General features: G+C 41.4%; 1 protein-coding gene across 9 annotated transcripts in view; it reads right to left on the minus strand.

Annotated features, from left to right (window-relative positions):
* Positions 1 to 216: 216 nt before the first annotated feature.
* TMEM71 (transmembrane protein 71) overlaps positions 217 to 20584 on the minus strand; it is a 40660-nt gene continuing 20292 nt past the window's right edge. For 5 of the 9 annotated variants that reach the window (XM_060287622.1, XM_060287621.1, XM_060287623.1 and 2 more), the window contains 6 exons: positions 11177 to 11362; positions 9848 to 9958; positions 7515 to 7590; positions 4420 to 4481; positions 4269 to 4329; positions 217 to 1240 (listed from right to left, as the gene is read on the minus strand). In XM_060287622.1, coding sequence (XP_060143605.1) covers positions 1201 to 1240; positions 4269 to 4329; positions 4420 to 4481; positions 7515 to 7590; positions 9848 to 9958; positions 11177 to 11362 — 536 coding nt within the window. In that variant the 3' untranslated portion in view covers positions 217 to 1200. Of the gene's footprint in view, positions 1241 to 4268; positions 4330 to 4419; positions 4482 to 7514; positions 7591 to 9787; positions 9959 to 11176; positions 11363 to 20584 lie in introns of those variants that run through there. The other 4 variants (XM_060287624.1, XM_060287625.1, XR_011376882.1 and 1 more) reach the window with 4 other exon arrangements.

The following is a 20584-nucleotide window of genomic DNA, read 5'->3' on the forward strand; positions in this document are numbered from 1 at the left end:
TCACGCAGCATTTGGCTGTTGCGATCTGTAGACAGAATTCCTTTTTCCTCAGGAAACCGCAGTCTTTTCTCTTAAAGCCTTCAACTGATTGGATGAGGACCACCCACATCATGGAGGGTCATCTGCTTTACCTAAAGTCCATTCATTGTAGATGTTAATTACATCCAAAAAAATACCTTCACAGCAACATGTCGACTAGTATTTGACCAAACCAAGTCATTGATGACTCCATTTATTACCATAAAACTTTTTCAACCAAAAAGGCACTAAGTACGATTGATATAAAAAGTGATATTTTGACATTACCATTTTAAGCAAAGACAATTTTCTCCACACAATTCTCCAGCCAGAGAATGTCATGCAAAACAAATTTGAACCGCAGGCCACATTTGGGAACATATACCAAGCAAGAGGGATGGAGAGGAGCATCTCCTGTAATCCCTCAGTGCAACTGTGCAATTTTTGTGTATTTCAAAGCACTGCGGTGTTTTGCCTTTATTTTGCCCCTGAGGTATTTTTTGTGTGTTATATCTTTATTTGAATTGAAGTTTGAGTGAAAGGTAATCATGAGTGCCAAGATGATTGAAAACTTGGTAAAGAAACTGGTTAGAAAGAAGAACTTTCTGAAAAATGGCTCTCTCCTGCCTGTTTTCCATCAACCATTATCTACTGTCACCACCTTCTATTAGGCCATTCCTTGGGAAGAACTGAAAACTTTTTCTACATTATAGTTTATGTACAAACCGCATTTATTTACTTTCAAGTTGGTGCTGATTATGTGAATTCCCTTTCTTTGTTCAACTGCAGCAGTTCAGCAAGGGATAGGTACAGGCAGGCAGGCCCAGGAATCTGCATTGTTATAAGCTCCTCATAGAATTCTCTAAAGAAAATTAATGTTTGAGAACCACTGCCTTAAGGTATAATAAGAGAACACTCATCCAGGTGGTTTGTTCTCTGTCACGTTTCCCAGTCCTTTCCTTGCAACTGCTTGTGTTTGCAGAGGAAAGACAAATTAATATTATTTTCATGAGCATATTATCATTGTGAGGCCAAAACTGAGATTTATTTTTAAACCACATAACCAAATTAAAATGTTCTTTTTTCTCAGTTATCCACTTGTTCACTCTTTCCAATAAAACAGTTGATTCCAAGCAGACTACAAATGGGACAATTTCTGGATATTCAGATTGAAGACATTCATCAGAGGCTCTCCTGAATGGTTGTCAAATTTTGGCAAAACCTAGGTCAGAGAAAGGAGGAAAGAAATGCATAATCCATCCACATACATGAGAAAATGCAGTATCTGCTTGAATTACTGCATGACCACACGCACACACACACACAAGCACGACTACCTTGAATAATCAAAACTAGGACAGTGGTGCCCCAGCTCTTTTTCCTCCTACTAGTTCTCAGTTATCTCCCCTTCCTGGGACAGCCTACAGAGGTTTTTGTCCCTAATCCCAGCTTTGTACTTAGTTAACTACTATTTTATATTGTCTTTCTTCTCTCCCCAAAAAACAAGTGCGTTTTCCCCATATTTCTACTCTCTAAAGTTGATTCGTTCATTCACCAACTGTATAAATATATATTTCTTCATGGAGAAGTAGAGAAAAGAGATGTTGCCCATTTTGCTACTATGATGTCATGAATGCAAAATGGACACTTCTGATGCTAACACGTTATTGGCGACATGGGGTACCTCTGATGACCTTCAAAGGAACCTTCAAACCAATGGTGAGCAGTATAGACAGTCCCCAAACTTGAAGACTTTATATTTAACCAAGAAGGTGGTTGAATAAGAATTGCATGATGGTATGAAAAGGGATGTGATTTGAGAACTATAAAGTGCTAAAGAGTAGGTATCTTATCTAATCTAACTATGTGCAGCGCCGGACCGGTGTGGGAGGGCTGCTCCGTAATGTTTGTTGAACTGAATTCAGTGCTTGTCTGCAATTCCCGTGGTTTCCGCTCCTTGATTATTGGAGGAGACCTATGAGTTGTTCTTGTTAGTAACCATGTCTTTGGCTTATTGGTTTCTGGATATGTTTATATATGAGGAAGAGGGTTGCAAAATCTTTAATGTACAGGAGCAGAGCTCTTGGCTCTAAAGGAAGTACTTTAAGAAAAGAGACAGCAAATACATTCAATTCAATGAATATTTATGGAGTACCTACTATTTTCAAGGCATTGGATACAGAAATGAAGTCAATAGTCCTTGTTTTCACAGATCCTGAATGCAAGAGTGTGTGTATATGAGGTCGGTGGGCAGGAAATGGGAAAAAATGGAGAGGAAACGAGAGAAAACAAGTTGAAGTATGTACACAAGTAATCAAAGAAGTAATCTTTTTCCATAAATGAGGCTGTAGCTGAGAGCGTTTAAGATGGAAATATCATCCTGGTCTTGATCTAATTTCTTTTAAGAGGAGTACAGAACAGTGGGAGATGCCCTTAAAGCAACAGGTGACACAACACCTGCAGGTCAGATACTGGCTTATCCAGACTGCCTTCCCTGCCCACCCTCCTTACCTCTCCTGGTCTAGCCAAACATCATTCCTGGTGATCCCACAGCCTCTGTGCTAACTCTGTACTTGCACTTATCGCATTCAAAATGTAACTTCACCTTGCCCTTTACATGTCCCTCTAATTAGACTCTGAAATCTCGAGGCCTTGGCATTGTAACCCTGGCACTTAATGACAGTGTCTGACCCTTAGCAGAGACTCCATAAATGTCTGCTGAGCATTACTGGACACCCAGTGCAGCACAGAACACATTGTAAACTCTCAATAAAGATTTAGTAGGCTAAGCAATGCCACTTTAGAGATCAAGGGGTAAAGGCTTTACAAACCATCGTTCCAAGACTTTCATAGTTAATGTGCAAAGAATTTCCTGGGGAGGTTATTAATAATAAAGACCTCCTCAGAAATTTGGATTCAGAAGGTCTGGAATCAGGATCCATTCCTCTGCTTTTCAAACAAGCTCCCCAGTTGATTCTAGAGCAAATGTCCCCATGCCTTGCTTTGAGAAACTCCGCCCTCATTAAGCTTCCTAAAAAGATGATACTTGTCGCTCTGATTAATTGTATATATTCATCTTAAAACCCAAAGAAAACGGGTTTCTACTATTCTCACCATCTGACACTTCTGAAAGTTGGGTTACAAATTGACTCTTTGGATGCAAGTCTTTTGTTCAGACATTATAGGTTAGTCCAGTCCTGGACCGGTTAGTCCAGTCCTGACATCTCAGCCCAAAAAGCTGAGCACACGTGCGAATCTGTGGTTAACCTCGTGTGAGATGCACCTGTGCACAGCCCCGTAGCTAGAGGGAAAGAAGTGGGTATCTTAGAAAAGTTTTAGACAAATATCATTAATTTATAAGAACTAAAGAATAAGGATTTCTCGGGTGACCTCAGGACCCAATTTTCTAACTATCAGGTTAAATAAAACTTAGCTGTACCAGATGCTCGCCCCTAGAAACCTGGAAGGCCAGGAAAGGAAGGGAAACATCGCTCAGCGTGACAGTAAATCAATGTTGGCTGGAGTCCAAAACAAAATAAGTCTTCACTAAGCCGCACTGTGATTTCAGAATTAACAGAAAAATTTCATAAATAGGGCAACAGGGTGTCAAGAGAGAAGGCCAGTAAACTAATTTGAATTACAGACCTCAGCCTCCGAACTCTGGGAGTCGACCTCTGGCAGCCATATTAAAGTGAGGGTAATTAACACCATCCATCTTGCAAGGGGATGGAGATTTGCAGGCTGTTTGAGATTCTGTGAGCACCTCACCCAGACCCCAGTCACCCTTCGAAATATGCTGAACTATGGCAGTCAGCATATAGGGGGATCGTTAAGTGGGTGGGTGAGAGATGGTGGAGAAATCACAGTTTGTAACTGAAATCATTTCACGGGCAGTTTGCCAGCTCTTTGGGAAACTCTAAGATAAAAGCCTTTTAATATGGGCTATTTATGAAGTACAGTGCTATGAATCTATAAGAGCCCTTTAAAAACTACTTAAAAATTGAAAATTCATATTATTTCCTATGTCTTGCTGCCTTAAAAACTAATTCTATCTATTTTGGTGTAGGAATTTAGGAGACAGGTTAATACTACTATCAGATCTTAGCAGGAATAGAAAGTATTCTTCAGGACAAATAATCAGGACCTTTCTTGTACATAGTCACTGCCATCCATTACTCAGCAGAAAGCATTCTCAGGTATCAGACTGTGGTCGTCTTTGTACAGATGATGCTAACACAGGCAACACTTACCAAGTGCAGGTGGTGGCTTTGAAAGAGTTGGCAAGGCTGAGAAGAAATGACTTGACGACATCTTGGAGGAAAAAGAGAAAGTATTTTTAAATGCCCAAAACTGGAATAAAATACAGGAATCAGAGCAGTAATTTGGGAAACGGTTACTTACAAGCAATGGTTATCACCAAGGAGCATGTGAAGACACTGGCTATGATTCCTCCCAGAAACCATCTGAAACAGTAGGATTGCTCAGGCTTAGCAAACTAATTGTATATTTCCAACACATAAGATGTTCTTTTAGATTTACCATAGATGGATGATTTTAGGATTTACTATAAAGCTACAGTAATAGAGATAGTGCAGTATTGGCAAAAGGATAGAGATATAGATCAACGGAAAAGAATAGAAGTTCCAGAAATAGACCCATACAGATACAAGTTAAGTGATTTTTTAACAGAGGTGCAAAAGCAATGCAATGGAAAAAGGAGAGTCTTTTCAACAAATGGTGTCAAAATAATCATTTAGACACATGCAGAAAAACGAACCTATACAAAGACTTCACACCTTAACACAAAATTTAACTCAAAATGAGTCATAGACTGAAATGTAAACCACAAAAGTATAAAACTTCTAGGAAAAAAAAAAAGGAGAAACTTTGTATGCCTACTGCTTCATAACCTTGACAAAAGAGGGTGTTAAACTTTTGGGTTTTTGTCAATCTGATGGATGATTGTATCACACAGTGGATTTTCTTCTTTTTGAAGAATAATATTTTTATAGCTTTTGTGCTCAAAATATGAATATGGAAAGAGATTGCAAATAAATACAAAGACAAGAGGAAAATGTCACCAAAAAACTCCCACCGCCCTGAAGCATTCACTATTAAATTCTGACAAATATCTTCTCAGACATCTCTTCATAGGCATTTTAAAAAGTTTTAAAAGTTGAGCTTTAGCAAATGTACACTAAAGCATATAAAGTGCACATTTTGGGTTTTTTAAAAATATAAACCCTCGTAATCACCCAAAGCAGGAAATAAAATATTTCCAGCAACCCATAAGGTTTCCTTTGTTGATCTTTCCCACTTTATCCCCCCAAATTAACCACTATTCTTACATCTATAGTAACTGATTGGTCTTGCCTTTTCTTGACAATCATATAGACTCTGTTGTCATCTTTCACTTATATAATATCCGTGAGGTTCATCCATGCTGTTGCCCATAGGAATAGTTCTTTTTTAAAAAAACAGTTATTTACTTAACTACACTTTTTACTTTAGAATAACTTTAGATATACAGAGAAATTGCAAAAAAGAATACAAAGGGTTCTCACATACCCCACATCCATTTCCTCTGTTATTAGCATCTTACAGTACATGGTACCTTTGCTATAATTATAAGGAGCCAACATCGGCGCATCACTAATAACTCAACTCCACACTTCATTTGAACTTTACAGTTTTTCCCTAATTGATCCATTTTCCAGCATCCCACATAGGATATCACATGACATTTAGTCATTATGTCTCCTTAGGTTCCTTTGGGCTGTGACGATCTCTCAGACTCTCCTTGGTTTTGATGACCTTGATGGTTTTGAGGAGCACTGGTCAGATAATGTGGAGAGTGTCCCTCAAGTTGGGTTTTTCTCATGGTTAGACTGGGGTTCAGAAGACCCTAGAGGTGGAGTGCCATTCTCATCATATGAAGGGTACATGCCATCAACACTACTCATACCTTTTGATGTTGACCTTCATCATCTGAGGTACCATGTGTCAGTTTTCTCAACTGAAAAGTTTCCTTTTCCCCCTCTTTCCAAACACTACTGCTTGGAAGCAAGTTTCAAAAGGTAGCTCAAACTCAAGTGATGGGGAGTCAATTTCTCCTCTTAAGGGAGGAGTTTCTACAGAAATTAACCTAAGAGGAACACTTTATTAATAGTCCTATGAAATAAAGAAAAGTTTCCATGATCAGCAAAGTCTGGGAAAAGCTAAGTTAAATAAAGCTAAACAGGTTTCTTCACCACATTATTTCACTGAGACTTTATTATGCTAATACACATTGTGATCCTCCAACTTGGGATATATAATGCAGAATTTTGCAAATGTATTTTTAACTACAGGACTCCCCCCAACCCCTTTGTGTTCTTCTGGTTCCATTATGATCTAAAAATACTTCTCAAACCTCATAATTATCTGGGAAGCTGTTTTAAAGTATGGATTCTCACTCGATCTAAATTGGTATCTCAAGGGATGGGATCCAGGGCTTCGTATTTAAAAATACAACTCCCCCAAGTGGTCCATGGGATGTGAGATACTTGATCATCAACAGGAGGGACTTGAGAGGAAGCAGCACTTAGTGACTGGAGTTCAAGGACCACAAAGACCCCAGGAGGTACCATTCATCCCTGTTTCATTGTTTCAACAAATATCGATGAGGCCCTAGCACAGTGTCTCTGTCCTCAAGGAGCTTGCAATCTTATAGGGAAAGACGAATCATTAGCATTTAAACAAGTGAACACATAATAGGTCAGTGGTGATAAAGGCTCCGAAGAAAAGCCAAGTGAGATGTGTGTGATAGAGAATGGTATTCTATTTATACAGGGTTGTCAGGGAAGGGCTTTCTGACAATGTTTGTGACATTTGGACAGATTTCAGAAAGAATTAAGGGCACAAGTTATTGTTTCTCCAGAAGAAAAAGACTGTAGTAGGCAGAATAAATAGCAAGCACAAAGGCTCTGAGGCACAGGTGGGATTAGCTCAGATGGGACTTGATCACCGCCCTGGAGACTTGGGCAAGAAAAGAATAGGAAGGACACGCTGGACAGAGGGTAGAACAGAAACGTGCCTATAACCAGGCAAGAGCGTTATGTCCTCTGAGATGTTGAGGAGACATTTTATGTGAGGATATAAAAATATAATGGGAAAGATGGAGTCCCAATGGGACTCCATTGTGGGACTTCACATGCCCTTGAACTCCAAGTAGGGTTACTTAGACTGTATCTGTAATAGGGAGTCACTGAGGATTTAAACGAAGGATAATGCACGGTAAAAATCCAATTTCTAGCAAGATCCACTGCCTTTGATATGTCTTGTGAGATAATGGGAGGAGGGAGGTGATAGATAAAAGGGCAATGGACAGACAAATGAACAGATCTTAACCACAGAGCTACCTAAAACGCTTTGCGGAACAAGGTAAGGAAATCATCAATCAATTACAGCTTCATTAATTATGAAACACAACCACATAAACATAAAATCTGAATTACCTTGCACAGGCAGAGATAATTAAGCATGCAGCAAACAGAGTTGCTTGAAAGGAGACCTCTCCTAACAAACTGGTTTCTAATAGGAAAAAGAAATGAATTAGAACTCAAACACATGGTTTTCAAACGTATGTCAGCTCAAGTAATTTGTCATAAGTAATAAGATAAAATTATCAAATGTTGTACAGGGCCATTTATTACAAATTTCCTGAAAATGATCACTTTTGTCCTATCACTAAAAAAATAAATGATTACATTACATAAACAGTTTGGGGCTTGCCTTTTACTTTAACGTTGGGGAAAGGCTTTTTAGAATGTATGCTAATGTCAGAAATCTAACTGGGATGATATTGATAATAATATTAATGCCTCAAATTTGTGGAGTGACTTATGATTCACAAAGAGCTTTCCTACATCAGTTCATTTCATCAACACGACAAAAGCGTGAGGCGGGAACCATTATCACAGTTCTGCAAATGAGAAGACCAAATTTCAAATGATGAAATTCGTCCAAGGTCACACAGCTATGAGGTGCTAGAGCCAAGATTGAAAAACCACATCTAGCCAGAACACCATGTTTTGCCTAAAATGAGGCGGGGAAAGAGAATGGCAACGTGGCATGCTGGGAGTCTCTAAAGGGCAAAAAAAGAGAATAAATATTCGGAACTATCTGTCCTTCTGAAACTCTTTGCTATCGTAAAATATTTCAGTGCTACTAAGCCACAGTGGAAATGACTGCAAATCCTCCAGAAGTTATAAATGGAAGAGTTAAACCAGTTGTGACCCTGAGTATTATTCTAATCACCTAAAAGAAATCAGAGCTAGTTTAAGGATCGCCACATAAAGATCTAAAGGAAAATAGAACAAACCTCAGCTTAATCTTTGCCAAATGCTTCAAAAGCTCAATTTTTGTTTAAATAGTTGTTTAAAACTTGGAATGACTTTGAGCTATGAACGCGTTTATTTTTGCCATTTGTGCTCTGAATGGAGGTCGAGTCAGCTAACAGAAACCTACTTAGTCCACAATGCGGGCAGAACACTGGAGACCGGCAATGCAAAATATAGCAGTGGTGAATGACATCACTGCAAGTGTACAGTATTTCATGTATACTGTGATTTAAATAAGTTATTGTGGGTTCAGTTGAACACTCAACCATCCTTCTAAAGTATGTTTCTATTCTTAGCTTCCTCTGATTTCAAGTAGAATTTGAAACCCATTTTCTCACAGAAATAAGTCTAGCTTGACTGCAAAGGTCACTAGACTTGAATATTGAAGGAAAATTGGGTTTAAATTCAAGTTCTATAAAGATATGCATTGTGTGATTGTGGACAAGGTGTTCATTGATTCATTCCATCAGTAGCCGCTCACGTAGCATTGATTTTGGCTTAGTTCACGTGTAACCTCCTTGAAGAAGCCTTCCTGGATGCCTTCAACTCCCCCTTGGCCCTTAGCTTCTCCCTCTTTATAATCCCATTATACCTTATGCCTGTCTCCATCAACAACCTTTTCACACTGAATTAAAATTGCTGTTTTCTTTCTCTACGATTCCCCACCAGACTATTGAGAATAGCCAGCATCTATTGGCTGCTCTTTGGTGGCAGTGCCCATATTTTCCTTGGGAAGCCCCCTCTCCCCTTCTCCTAGTACATGGTGCCCATGGACAGACTGATTTCCCTCCCAGTCTTTGATCCACTCCAAGCCATTTGGAGCTTTACATATTTATTGACAAAGGGATTGGTTTTGCCATGTAAAGGGGACCCTTCCTGAACCAAGAAAGCCTGCCCTTTGGTCCTAACTTGAGAAGCCAATAATCTCCTTCTGCTGGCCTTGAACATGGAAAGTTGTAGGTACAGAGCCAGCAGGAACTACCATGGAGTAGTGAGTAGCATTTTAAAGAGTGAAGCTGACACAGAAGAAAAGAGACTTGTAGAGACTGACAGAAACCTGAAATGTTTGCCTGGAATTTTTAATAATATGAAGCAATACATTGAATGATTGATTAATCCATTTTGAGTTGGATTGCCATCCGCTGGAACTCAAAAAGCCCTGAGTGATAAAGATGATGCCATGCATGCCTATATCCCCAGCATATGAACCATCACCTGAAACAGCCTGCACACTCAAGACCTACATGTGAAGGAGATAAAATAGAATCAAACGGAGACCTTGTCCACTCAGGGCTTCATAGACGGGTGAGGCAAAGGAAGATGGCGTCAACAGAGAGATAGATACCCGGTGCTGGGTGCTATGGCGTCTCAGGGAAGCCAAGTGTTACCTCAAGGCCCCAGCAGGGGGCAGAGAAGGCCCCACAGAAGCGGTCTCCTCTGAACTGTACCTTGAAGAAAGAGCAGGGGTCTTCCAGGTGTAGCCCGTGGGAGACATTCTAGATACAACACAGAACATGTACAGAGGCTTACTTGGCCTGTCAGAACTTGAGTATTCTTATCTGTAAAATGGAGATAGCACACTTAACTGGTCCACCACAGTCATGGAGCCCGTGCTCTGTGCCAAGCACTACCTGGGTAAGTTTAAAATCTACAAATGCCTAAGATATGGTGCCCATCCTGAAGGAGCTCACAGCATGATGGGTGAGATACAAAAGTAAACATGCAAGAGCAGTGCAGGAAATGGGTATGGAGGAACACAAAAAGGGGTCACTTAACACCTCTTCCTCAGAAAACAGGGTGGACTCCCTGGAGGAGGTGGCTGTGAAGCCTTAGTAGGTGTTGATCACCGGGGAACTGTCTAAAAAATAAACACTGCTTTCTCTGTCATCCCAACACCTTGAAAGGGAACTAAAAAACCCTCAACACTTATCTAATAGCTGCACTGGGACAAAATAAAGCAGAGCATATTGGTCTTTGGGAGTAGAAGTGGTCAGTGAAATAAATATTCATGACTTGGGGAAGGCAAACAAAGAGAAGATATTATTTTTCCACTTAACCTCAATCTTATGTAATCATAACGTCACATTTTTGAAGTGCTTAGTATACACGATGCTAAGTGCTCGACACGGATTATTTTAGTCATTTACAAGGTAAGCACTATGGTTATCTCCATTTACAGATGAAAACGTGAAATTTTGCAGGGTTGGGTAAACAGCTTCTGAGTTCCAGCCAACAAATGGGCACTGGGCTTTGAACCTTGGCAAGCTGAAGATAGAGCCTGGAGGCGACACTGTGTGCAAACATGATTAATCTGATATTAGCAAGCTAGAGATTAAGGGAGATGCCTGCTGAATTTATTTCAGATTTACTACTGACAGGAAATAACAGTGCCTTGATATCTTTTGACTTTCCTTGCTGGGGGCATAGCATGAAAGGACGTTCTTTTCTTTCTTCCCTTCATTTTCTTCTTATAGTGTATGTCAAATGCACAGCTAAGTATAAAGGTGATAACAGTGTACACCTGTGTACGCACGACTCCGCTTTAGCCAAGCTTAACATCTTGCCAAACGTCTTCAGGGTTTTTAAAAAATAAATAACACTGCAAATCCAGTCCTTCTGGTGCCTCAAAGATGACACCTCCAAATCAATCACCTTCTCTGCGAATGCATCACATGGGCACAGGCTGATACCAGCGCCTAAGGGGATATAGTCATCTCTGGGCCCTGAAAGGAAGAATTATTTGGGTGTGGCAAAGATTTAAAAAAAAAAAAACTCACTTGGATGATCCAAAATGTTTTCCTGGAAAGGTTCAGAAGCTGTGAACTGGGACCGAGGAGGCAGGTTGTGGGAGTTTTCTCCAGGACTCCGAGAGGTGACATGGCTGGAAAAGGAGGTTTTCACAGACTCTGCATTTAGCTTCTCCGACTCCCAGTTATCCATCAGTGAACAGTCCAAACCACCTCCTGGAAGAGCAGAAGGGATCAGTGCTTGTGTGTGTTTGTGTGTGTGTGTGTTTTCGGTGACTAATGATCATAACAATAGTCTCAAGAAGGACAGAGAATTGGAACTGAACGAGCAGAGATATTTTTTTCCTAACCTCTATTTTCATGGCATGTCTGGATCATAAAGTGACTCAGGCAGCCCACAGGTGACAGCCCCAGAGAAGATGCCAAGCCAGAGTTTCGGAAGGGGAGCCAGGGTAGAGGGGAAGGCAAAAGCTTCATGAGCCCCGGGGCGGGCGGATCCGTTGATTCATTCAATGCAGAATTATTGTATAACTGCACACAGGACACCAGCTCAAGAGGCTGGGAGTCAGAAGCCAAAGTAGATACTGCTGTGCCCCACTCACAGTTGGAGAGGGACAGGCACACAAGCCCACAGCTAAGAGGCAACGAGGTCATTGCTATGTGGAAGCCTGGCAGAAGGTGTCCAGATGGAGCCTAGGAGGGAGTGTGTGAGTGCTGAAGTGGAAACTTGAAGGATGAGTAGGAGTGCTTCCAGAGAGACAGCAGGAGGAGGGCAGGCCAGGCAGAAAGGAGAAGGAAGGAGAGGGGGAGGGGAGAGGGGGAAAGGGGAGGGGGGAGGGGAGAGAGGGAGGGGGACAGGAGAGGGGGAGGGGAGGGGGAGGGAGAGGGGAGGAGGAGGGGGGAGGGGGAGAAGGAAAGACATCAGCCTGGGAGAGAACGTGGCAGGTTCCCAGAAGAGGGAGGCCTCCTATGTGGTCAGACAGGAAGTCCTGGAAGATGGTTCTGGCTGGACTGCTAAGAGGGGGTCAAATCACGAAGGGCCTCATGGGTCACACTCACTCAGGAGCTAAGATTTATCCTGAGGGCAACTTGGAGCATGAGTGTAACAGGAGGTACCTGGTGTGTTGAAGTGCTCACTCAGCAGTGAGAGATGGGAGAGAGGCCCCTCCCCGTTTTGGAAGCTGGGAATGACTGTGGAACTCCAAGAGACACTTGGGGTCCTCATATAACAGTGTTTCTTAACCAGAAGTAATTTCTCTCCCCAGGGGACATTTGACAATGTCTGGAGTCATTTTGGGTTTTTGAGCAGGGGAGAAGGGATGGGGTGTCACTGGTATCTAAGGAAATAAAACCCAGGGATGTTGTGAAACATCCTATAATGCACAAGACAGGCCTGGATACTGAGCTAATGAACTGATGCTTCTGGACATGGGAATTCCTGCCAACCCTGCAGGTTGCCTCCCACCCTCCCACCCACAACTTGCTGCCTCTTGACAAAGCAATCTGCAGAAGCATCCCTGCTGGTTGCCATAGAAAAAGGAAACAGTAGAAAGTGAAACATGCAGAGCGTCCAGTAATGATCAAGTTGCAGACGAGGTCCTGGACCTTGTTCATTGCAGCACTATTCACAACAGCCAAGTTATGGAAACAACCCGAGTATTCACCAATAGGCAAATGAGTAAAGAAAATCCTGTCATTTGTAACATTGTGGATGAACCAGGAGGACATTATGCTAAGTGAAATAAGCCAGTCATAGAGAGACAAATACTGCATGATTCCACTTACACATGTGGTATCTAAAATAGTCAAAATCAGAAAAGCAGAGAATAAAATGGTGGTTGCCAGGAGCTGGGGGGAGGGGGCTATGGGGAGTTGTTCAACAGTTATAAGGTTTCAGTGATGCTAGATGAATAAGTTCTAGAGGTCTGCTGAACATAGTGGCTATAGGTGTCAATGAGGTATTTTATGCACTTCAAAATGTGTTGAGAAGGGTGATCTCGCTTTTTGTTCTTAGTACAAAAAACAGACTCCCCCCAAAACCCCCGCAGAAACAAAAGACTCCACAAAGGGACACAAGGAAACTCTGGGAGGTGTTGGATGTCTGTTGCCTTGACTCTGGTGATGGTATCAGGGGGTTTGCAACTGTCCAAACTCATCAAAGTGTACACATTAAATAAGTACATCTGCATATATCAATTATACCTCAATAAAGCTGTTTTAAAAAAAGAGAGGAAGCTATGTGGTCAAATTAACATGGAAGTGAGAAGGAACTGGTACTTTCATGGCTGATTATACATTCATGAATGGCACTGAACTAAGATCTGGGGAGATATGGTTGAGGATGTGAGAAGAGTAAAAATATTCCTGTGCTGTCGTCCAAGGCTGCTCTGTTGAACTTATGCTTTGCCACTGAGAGTGAGATGAAAGAAAAATGTATCTCGTGTAGCATACTGGAAATATTACACAGAATTTTCTGCAAGAAGAGCTGACATTAAAAAGAGAAACCACAAAAGAATCTTAACAAAAAATGATCAAGGAATTTTCATCTCTGAAAGGACAAGGTTTGCCCCCAATTCACGCTTCCCCTCACTGACATTTTTTTCCCTCTAACCTTAATAATAAATGAAAGAATCATAATGCAGAAAACATTTCAGTAAATAGTTCTTTGGTATTATATTTGAAGATATTAATTTCATTCTGTTCCTCCTGATTTCTTTAAATGCAGGGTAGTTGACTCCTGTTTGAAAAGGAGGAATCCATTTCTCCCGAGCACATTCCCTATCCTTGCAATGTAGAATGGGCATTTGTTTGCTATAGAGGGAAACACAAAGTGACATACAGATGTTGCCATTAAAGATATTTACGGAAGAGGCGCTAGATCAAGAGAAAATCGCAGACCTCAGGCAAGGGTGCCTTGTCTGAGGTCATCTTGTCTTTCTTTCTTGGGACTGGCAGAAATAGAGCGGGAAGTCCTGATTCGTCCTCCCGGCACGAATCCTAGATCCTCTATCAATATGACTCACGGGCTCTGGGGATGCATCCCAAATTGCAGTATTGGGTCTGGGGAGCCACAGAATGCCATGGCTAAAGAATGAATTGCAGCTAATGAGGAAAGGTATCTCGACACAGCTGTGGAAGGGGTGAGCTAAGGATAAACAAAATAGGCAACAACAACAAGAAAAACATTTTTAGCCTGAAAAATGAAGCAAAAGGAAATCAGAGGAAGTAAGTTTTGATTGCATCCATGGCCCAGAGAGAAAACAGCAAAACAATTTAATTTTGAATTCTTCTCTAGTCTTCTAACTCGGCGATGTTTCCAGAGAAAAATAAATTGCTGATAAAAGTCACGGGGCTTTGGGTAAATCCGGAAAATAAGAAGTCTGGGGAAGATTTGATTACAATTGACAGCAGAAATGAGAGCTTTCAAAATCCTGTGTGCGCCCGGGGTTGACTAATTACTGCTTTGGAGGCGGGTGGTTTGATTTGTTATATTTAGAAGATATTTGGAAACCATGAGAATTTTAACAAGATACCTCATGCACATGCGGTGCTGCTGTGGTCCAATTGCTTTAAGGTTGTTTGGACATATTTTGAAGAGGCAACTATGGGAAAACAAGATGTTGATTTACAAATATGTGAAACTCTGCCTTTAGAACAGTGATTCCCAAACTTTAGGCATCCAAGCATCATTTTCCTGATTTTTGCCACATCCCGGAGCCTTCTTAGCTCCTAGCCATTTCATATTTTCTTAAATTGTTTCACTTTAGTCTTTTACTTTAAAGGAAACTTTATATCAATCATTTAAATGTCCTAAAGAAAAAGTAAATATAAAAACAAATACAGGGCTTCCCTGGTGGTGCAGCGGTTGAGAGTCCGCCTGCCAATGCAGGGGACATGGGTTCATGCCCCGGTCCGCGAAGATCCCACATGCCGCGGAGCGGCTGGGCCCGTGAGCCGTGGCCGCTGAGCCTGCGTGTCCGGAGCCTGTGCTCCGCAACGGGAGAGGCCACAACAGTGAGAGGCCTGCGTACCGCAAAAAACAAAAAACAAAACCAAATACAGTGAAAATGAGACCTTATTTAATTTGCACTAAATACTTTTGTAGGGGAGAGCTCTGAGTCTGTTCTTTGTTAAAAGAGAGAGTAGTGAGTGTTGAAGAGTCTTAAAGCAACTGAGGCTCTCATCTGAGCCCTTCTCCTTGGTTTTATGAGAAAGATGGTGAGATCTGGAAGAGTCAGAGCTTCTGTCTCACTGAGAGATTCAGCATTCACTACTGTCGTGTCCTAGAGGCGTCTGCTGCCTCACCCACACTTTGGGAAAACGTTGCTTTAGAACCAAGAAGAGACTTGCCCCATGTGTTCCAGAAAGTCAGCCTAGGACCAAGAGATGGATGTTCCAAGTGCATAAGATAGGTCAGCAGAAGCCAGCCACTACTGCAGCAGTGCTACCAATGAGAGGAAGATGCAGCCCACCCTTAAAAGTCAAGGGGGTTTTGATTGTGTTGTATACTAGTATACAGGAAAGAACGGTGAAATGAGGAGAGTCATGAAGTACTGGATTTGGAAAAACCTGGTTTTTATAAAACAGAATGGAATGAAAGCCTAAGCCCCAATATTGCTGACTCTGCCCCCTGAAATAACAGAACGCTATTGAGACAATCCCTTGGCAACACGAAGGTCATGGAAGAAAAAGTAAGCAACTCAGGGCTGAGCTGTGATTCCTTTAGGGCAGAAGAAGGGCAGGCCCCCAACCATTACCAAACACCACTTTTGTCAGGACCGTTGCAACATGCAGTGTTCCTGCCCCTGCTCTGGCCCCTTATCATTTTGCTTAGGACCTTGTTGTCTTTTTACCAACTTAATTACTTGAAATGCTAATATAGCCTGTCTCTTTGCTGTTTCAAGGCTGTGATATATTTTCCTAGTGTTTCTGGTTTTTAAAAATAAATAAGGTTTAATTTTTCCTCCAGAAAAAGAAAAAGTCATGAGTCCAAATTAGGCAAATCCATGCAGACAGGAAGTAGGCTAATGGTCTGCTAATGGGTAGGGGGACAGGAAATGGGGCATGCCTGATAACGAGTACGGTGTTTCTCTTTGGTGTGATGCAAATGTTCTGGAATTAGAAAGTGGTCATGGTTTCATAACCTACTTTGTGAATATCCTAAAACAATCACTGAATTGTACATGTTAATATGGTAAACTTTATGGTATGAATTATATCTCAATTAAAAAGTAAGGAGGGCTCCTTCTCACTGTAGGTATCCGTGCCACAATCTGTCCGGGATGCCAAGAGTTGGCAGGATCACCTCTAGTTGCTTTCTTCTTTTTTTTTAACATCTTCATTGGAATAGGATTTCTTTACATTATTGTGTTATTTTCTGCTGCATTCTAGTTGCCTTCTGATGGAAGATGCCGTGCATAACTTTTTTACCAGAGACGTCTTTAAGGCTGCAGGACACTTGACCTCTTTTGCAAGCGGCACACCCTTAGTCATTTCTTTATATGCTCTTCTTTCATGGCATCATGCTGTTCTGGTCCTCTGCCTGAGGAACTTTCCGCACCGTGCCTGCCCTGGGTGTAGCATGGTGAGCACATACTCAAGATTCCTCGGTTTGAGGCCAGCCTATGCTACTTACTAGTTGCACGGCCCCATGAAAAGGATCTAATCTGCCTTAGCGTTCCCCTCGGTAAAATGGGGATAATCATAATACTCTCTCCATGTTGTTGCAAATGGCAGGATTTCCTTCTTTTATAAGGCTGAATAACATTCCACTGTATGTATATGCCACATTTTCTTTGCCCATTTATCTGCTGATGGACATTTAGATTGTTTCCATATCTTTGCTATTGTGAGTAACGCTGCAATGAATATGGAATGCTGATAACTCTTTGAGATCCTGATTTCAATTCCTGTGAATATATATCCAGAAGTGGGATTGCTGGATCACATGGTAGCTCTATTTTTAATTTTTTTAGGAGCCTCCCTACTGTTTTCCATAGCGACTGTACTAATTTACATTCCCTCCAGCAGTGCACAAGGGTTCCCTTTTTTCCACATCCTCACCAACATGGATGAACCTGAAGCACGGGAGAAATGCTGCATGATTTCCATAGTCCAAATTTCAGTTCCACAAGATGAATGAATCCTAGAGGTCTGTACAGCACAGTGGCTATAGGTAACGATTCTGTGTTGTATACTTAGAACTTTGCTAAGAGGGTAAATCTTACATTGTGTTCCTAACACACACACACGCACACAACTAATACTCGCGCATAGACTTTGGAGAGAAGTGATGACATAACATAATGGATTTGTTGCAATGATGCTGGTCCATAGCGCTCATTACTATCAGGGATAATTATTACTGGAGCTGCTGTTTAACCTCCTAAATTCCTTTCTTAACTCTCCTTTCTGCTCATCCACTTGTTTTCCTCCTTTATTCCAAAGACCTCTACTACTTCTCACACTGGCTTCCAAATCGATATCCAGATCCTTCCTCACTCCCGACCTCTTTTCTTACACTTCCAAACCCCTACTGGCTATCTGTCCACTTCCCATAAGTACAACAAATTAAACTCACAAGAAACAGAATTCAGGGTCTCTTTTCCTGACCCCAATCTGTTCCTTTTTGCCTTTTTATAGCTAATTCATATTGAGCAGGATACCAGACCCTGTACTAATATGTCCTTTCCATGAATTATTGCATCTCATCCTCACAGCAATTCCACGTTACTATTTTTCTTATTTTATATACATAGAAATAGAAGACCAGGATTGTTAACTAACTTCCCCGAGAACACTCAGGTTGGAGAAGGTGATTCAAGGACTTGAATTTAGGTCCGTTCAGCTCAAAAGCTCATCTTCCTCATAACTCGGCCCGACTGTCTTCCAGGCCTTGGTGACAGGCAGAACTTTTCACGCAGTTCCCCGAATTAAACACATCCGTTTTCTTTGATTCCTCCCACTTTCTCATCACTACATTCGATCTGTCACCAGTGTGTCAATTCTACCTTGAAAAAGATTCCTTCAATCTCTTCCCTCTATTTCCAGAGCCACGGTCCCTGGTGTGCCAGCTGGTTTTAATTGCCTCTGAGTTCCCACTAGGTACCTCCATCCAATCTTCACTTCATGGAGCTGTAAAGGCAATCTTTAAACATCTAAATCTGATTGTGTCATTGCCCTGCTTAAGAGCCTTCTACCAGCAGATGTAAGCTATTAGATATGGATAAACAACAAGGTCCTACTGTGTAGCACAGAGAACTATATTCAGTATCCTATGATAAACCACGATGGAAAAGAATATCAAAAAGAGTGTATGTGCAAAGCAGAACTAGAGACACAGGTGTAGAGAACAAACTTAGGGACGTCAAGGGGGGAAGGGGGTGGGATGAACTGGGAGATTAGGATTGACATATATACACTACTATGTATAAAATAGATAACTAAGGAGAACTTACAGTGAACTCTACTCAGTGATCTATGGTGACCTAATTGGGAAGGAAATCTAAAAAAGAGGAGATATATAAGTATACATATATATGATATATACGTATAAATGATTCACTTCGCTGTACAGCAGAAACTAACACTATATTGTAAAGCAACTATACTTCAATAAAAAATAATAAAATAAAATAGGCTTCTAAAATATCCTTGATTGATTAGACAAAACCCAAAGTCCTCAACACGGCACAGAAGTTTCTTCAGATATCTTCAGTCTATCATTCCAGGCTCACCCGCCACATCCCTGCCTCTTTCTTTTATCTTTGTCCTGTTTATACATCCTTGTTATTGTGGGGACCTAGGATACACTCAGTTTAATTACTAGTTTGTTCACATAAGGAATTGTTTCTTCACTTAACAAGCACTATTTTTTTTAACTGAATCTAGTGTAACACACACACACACATTCACAGACAAAAACTGGTGGAATCTTCATGGTCTGGCATCAATGTCAATTTCCTGGTTTTGATAATGCACTACTGAGTAAGTTTTACCAGCAGGGGAAGTTGGGTGAAGGGTACACAGGTGCTTTCTGTATTATTTATTTTTCAACTTCTTATGAATCTGTAATTACTACAAATCCAAAAGCTTTCACAAAAATAATATAGTATTTGAGCTGTCTGCCCAGGAAGCAGGTTGAGAAAAATAGTGGACACGTAAGGACCATATCTTTAAATTCTTATGTGGTTGTGTTATGTGAGTCCTCTTGCTTTGCTCTTTGGGCCTGGGCTATGAGGTATATGCTGGAAAGGAGAGGAAAACCCTTACTGGCAACAGAGCAAAGGCTGGGCTTTCAAACTAGACAGACCTAGGTTGAATTCCAACTCTGCTGTTTATAAACTAAATGAACATGGGCAAGTTACTTAACCCTGAACTTCAATTTTATCATAATGATAATAAATATGATAATATGACCTAATTCCTAGAGGACTTTGAGGTATTTAAACATGATAATGTATATAAACAAGGTAATATATAAATAATAATATAATACATAAATAACATAAACAAGACAGGATGTAAAGTGCTTAGCATATAATAAGCACCCTTGACTGCTCTCTTTCTTTGTCTCAGCCCACGACAGCAAAATCCTGTTGGCTCTACCATCAAAGTGTATCCAGAATCCTTCCCATTCTCACCGCCACCCTGCTATCATCTTAGTTCAAGCTGCCATTCTCTCCCACCTGAGTCACTCTAACACCTCTTCACTGGTTTCCTTGCTTCTGCCCTCTATACCTACCTCACCTCTAACCTGAACACAGCAGCCAGAGCTATGTTGTCAAAATGTAAGGTGAATCACGTTATTCTTCTGCTCAAAATCCTCCAGCGGTTTCTCCTCTCACTCGGAGCAGAGAGCAAAGCCTTTGAAATGGTCTCACAGGTCTCATCGTCCTTCCGCAGCTGCTCCACCCATACACCTCTGAGATCCTGACCTCTCTTCTCCCCTCACTCACTCAGCCCCTCGCAGGCTCCTAAGCCAGAACCTTTGACCTTGCATTTCCTTTGCCCGATTGTTTCTCCCCAGATGCTTCACTCCCACGTTTAAGTCAGTGCTCAAAAGTCACTTTCAGGAAGGCCATGCCAGTCACCCCACCGAAACTTGAAATGCCCATCACTTCCTCCTTCGCTGCCCCACACTTCTTACCACTTTCCAGCATGCTTCGTAATTTACGTCATTGCATTCCTTGTCAGGAATGCAAGTTGCATGCGAACAAATAGTTTTGTCTGTTTTGTTCACCGATACGTCCCAGTGTGTAGAACGATGCCTGATACCTAGTTGGCCCTCAATAAAATCTTCCAAGTGAACAAATGAATGAATGAACGAATCCCAGCATATGAACAACAGGAGCGAAGCGGCAGAACTGAGGAGGAGCACGGTGTTCAGGAAACAGCGCAGATCAGTGTGATCAGAGTCCAATGCGTGTATATAAGGGA

This window comes from Globicephala melas, chromosome 17 (genome assembly GCF_963455315.2).
Source record: "Globicephala melas chromosome 17, mGloMel1.2, whole genome shotgun sequence".
NCBI classification, from domain to species: domain Eukaryota; kingdom Metazoa; phylum Chordata; class Mammalia; order Artiodactyla; family Delphinidae; genus Globicephala; species Globicephala melas.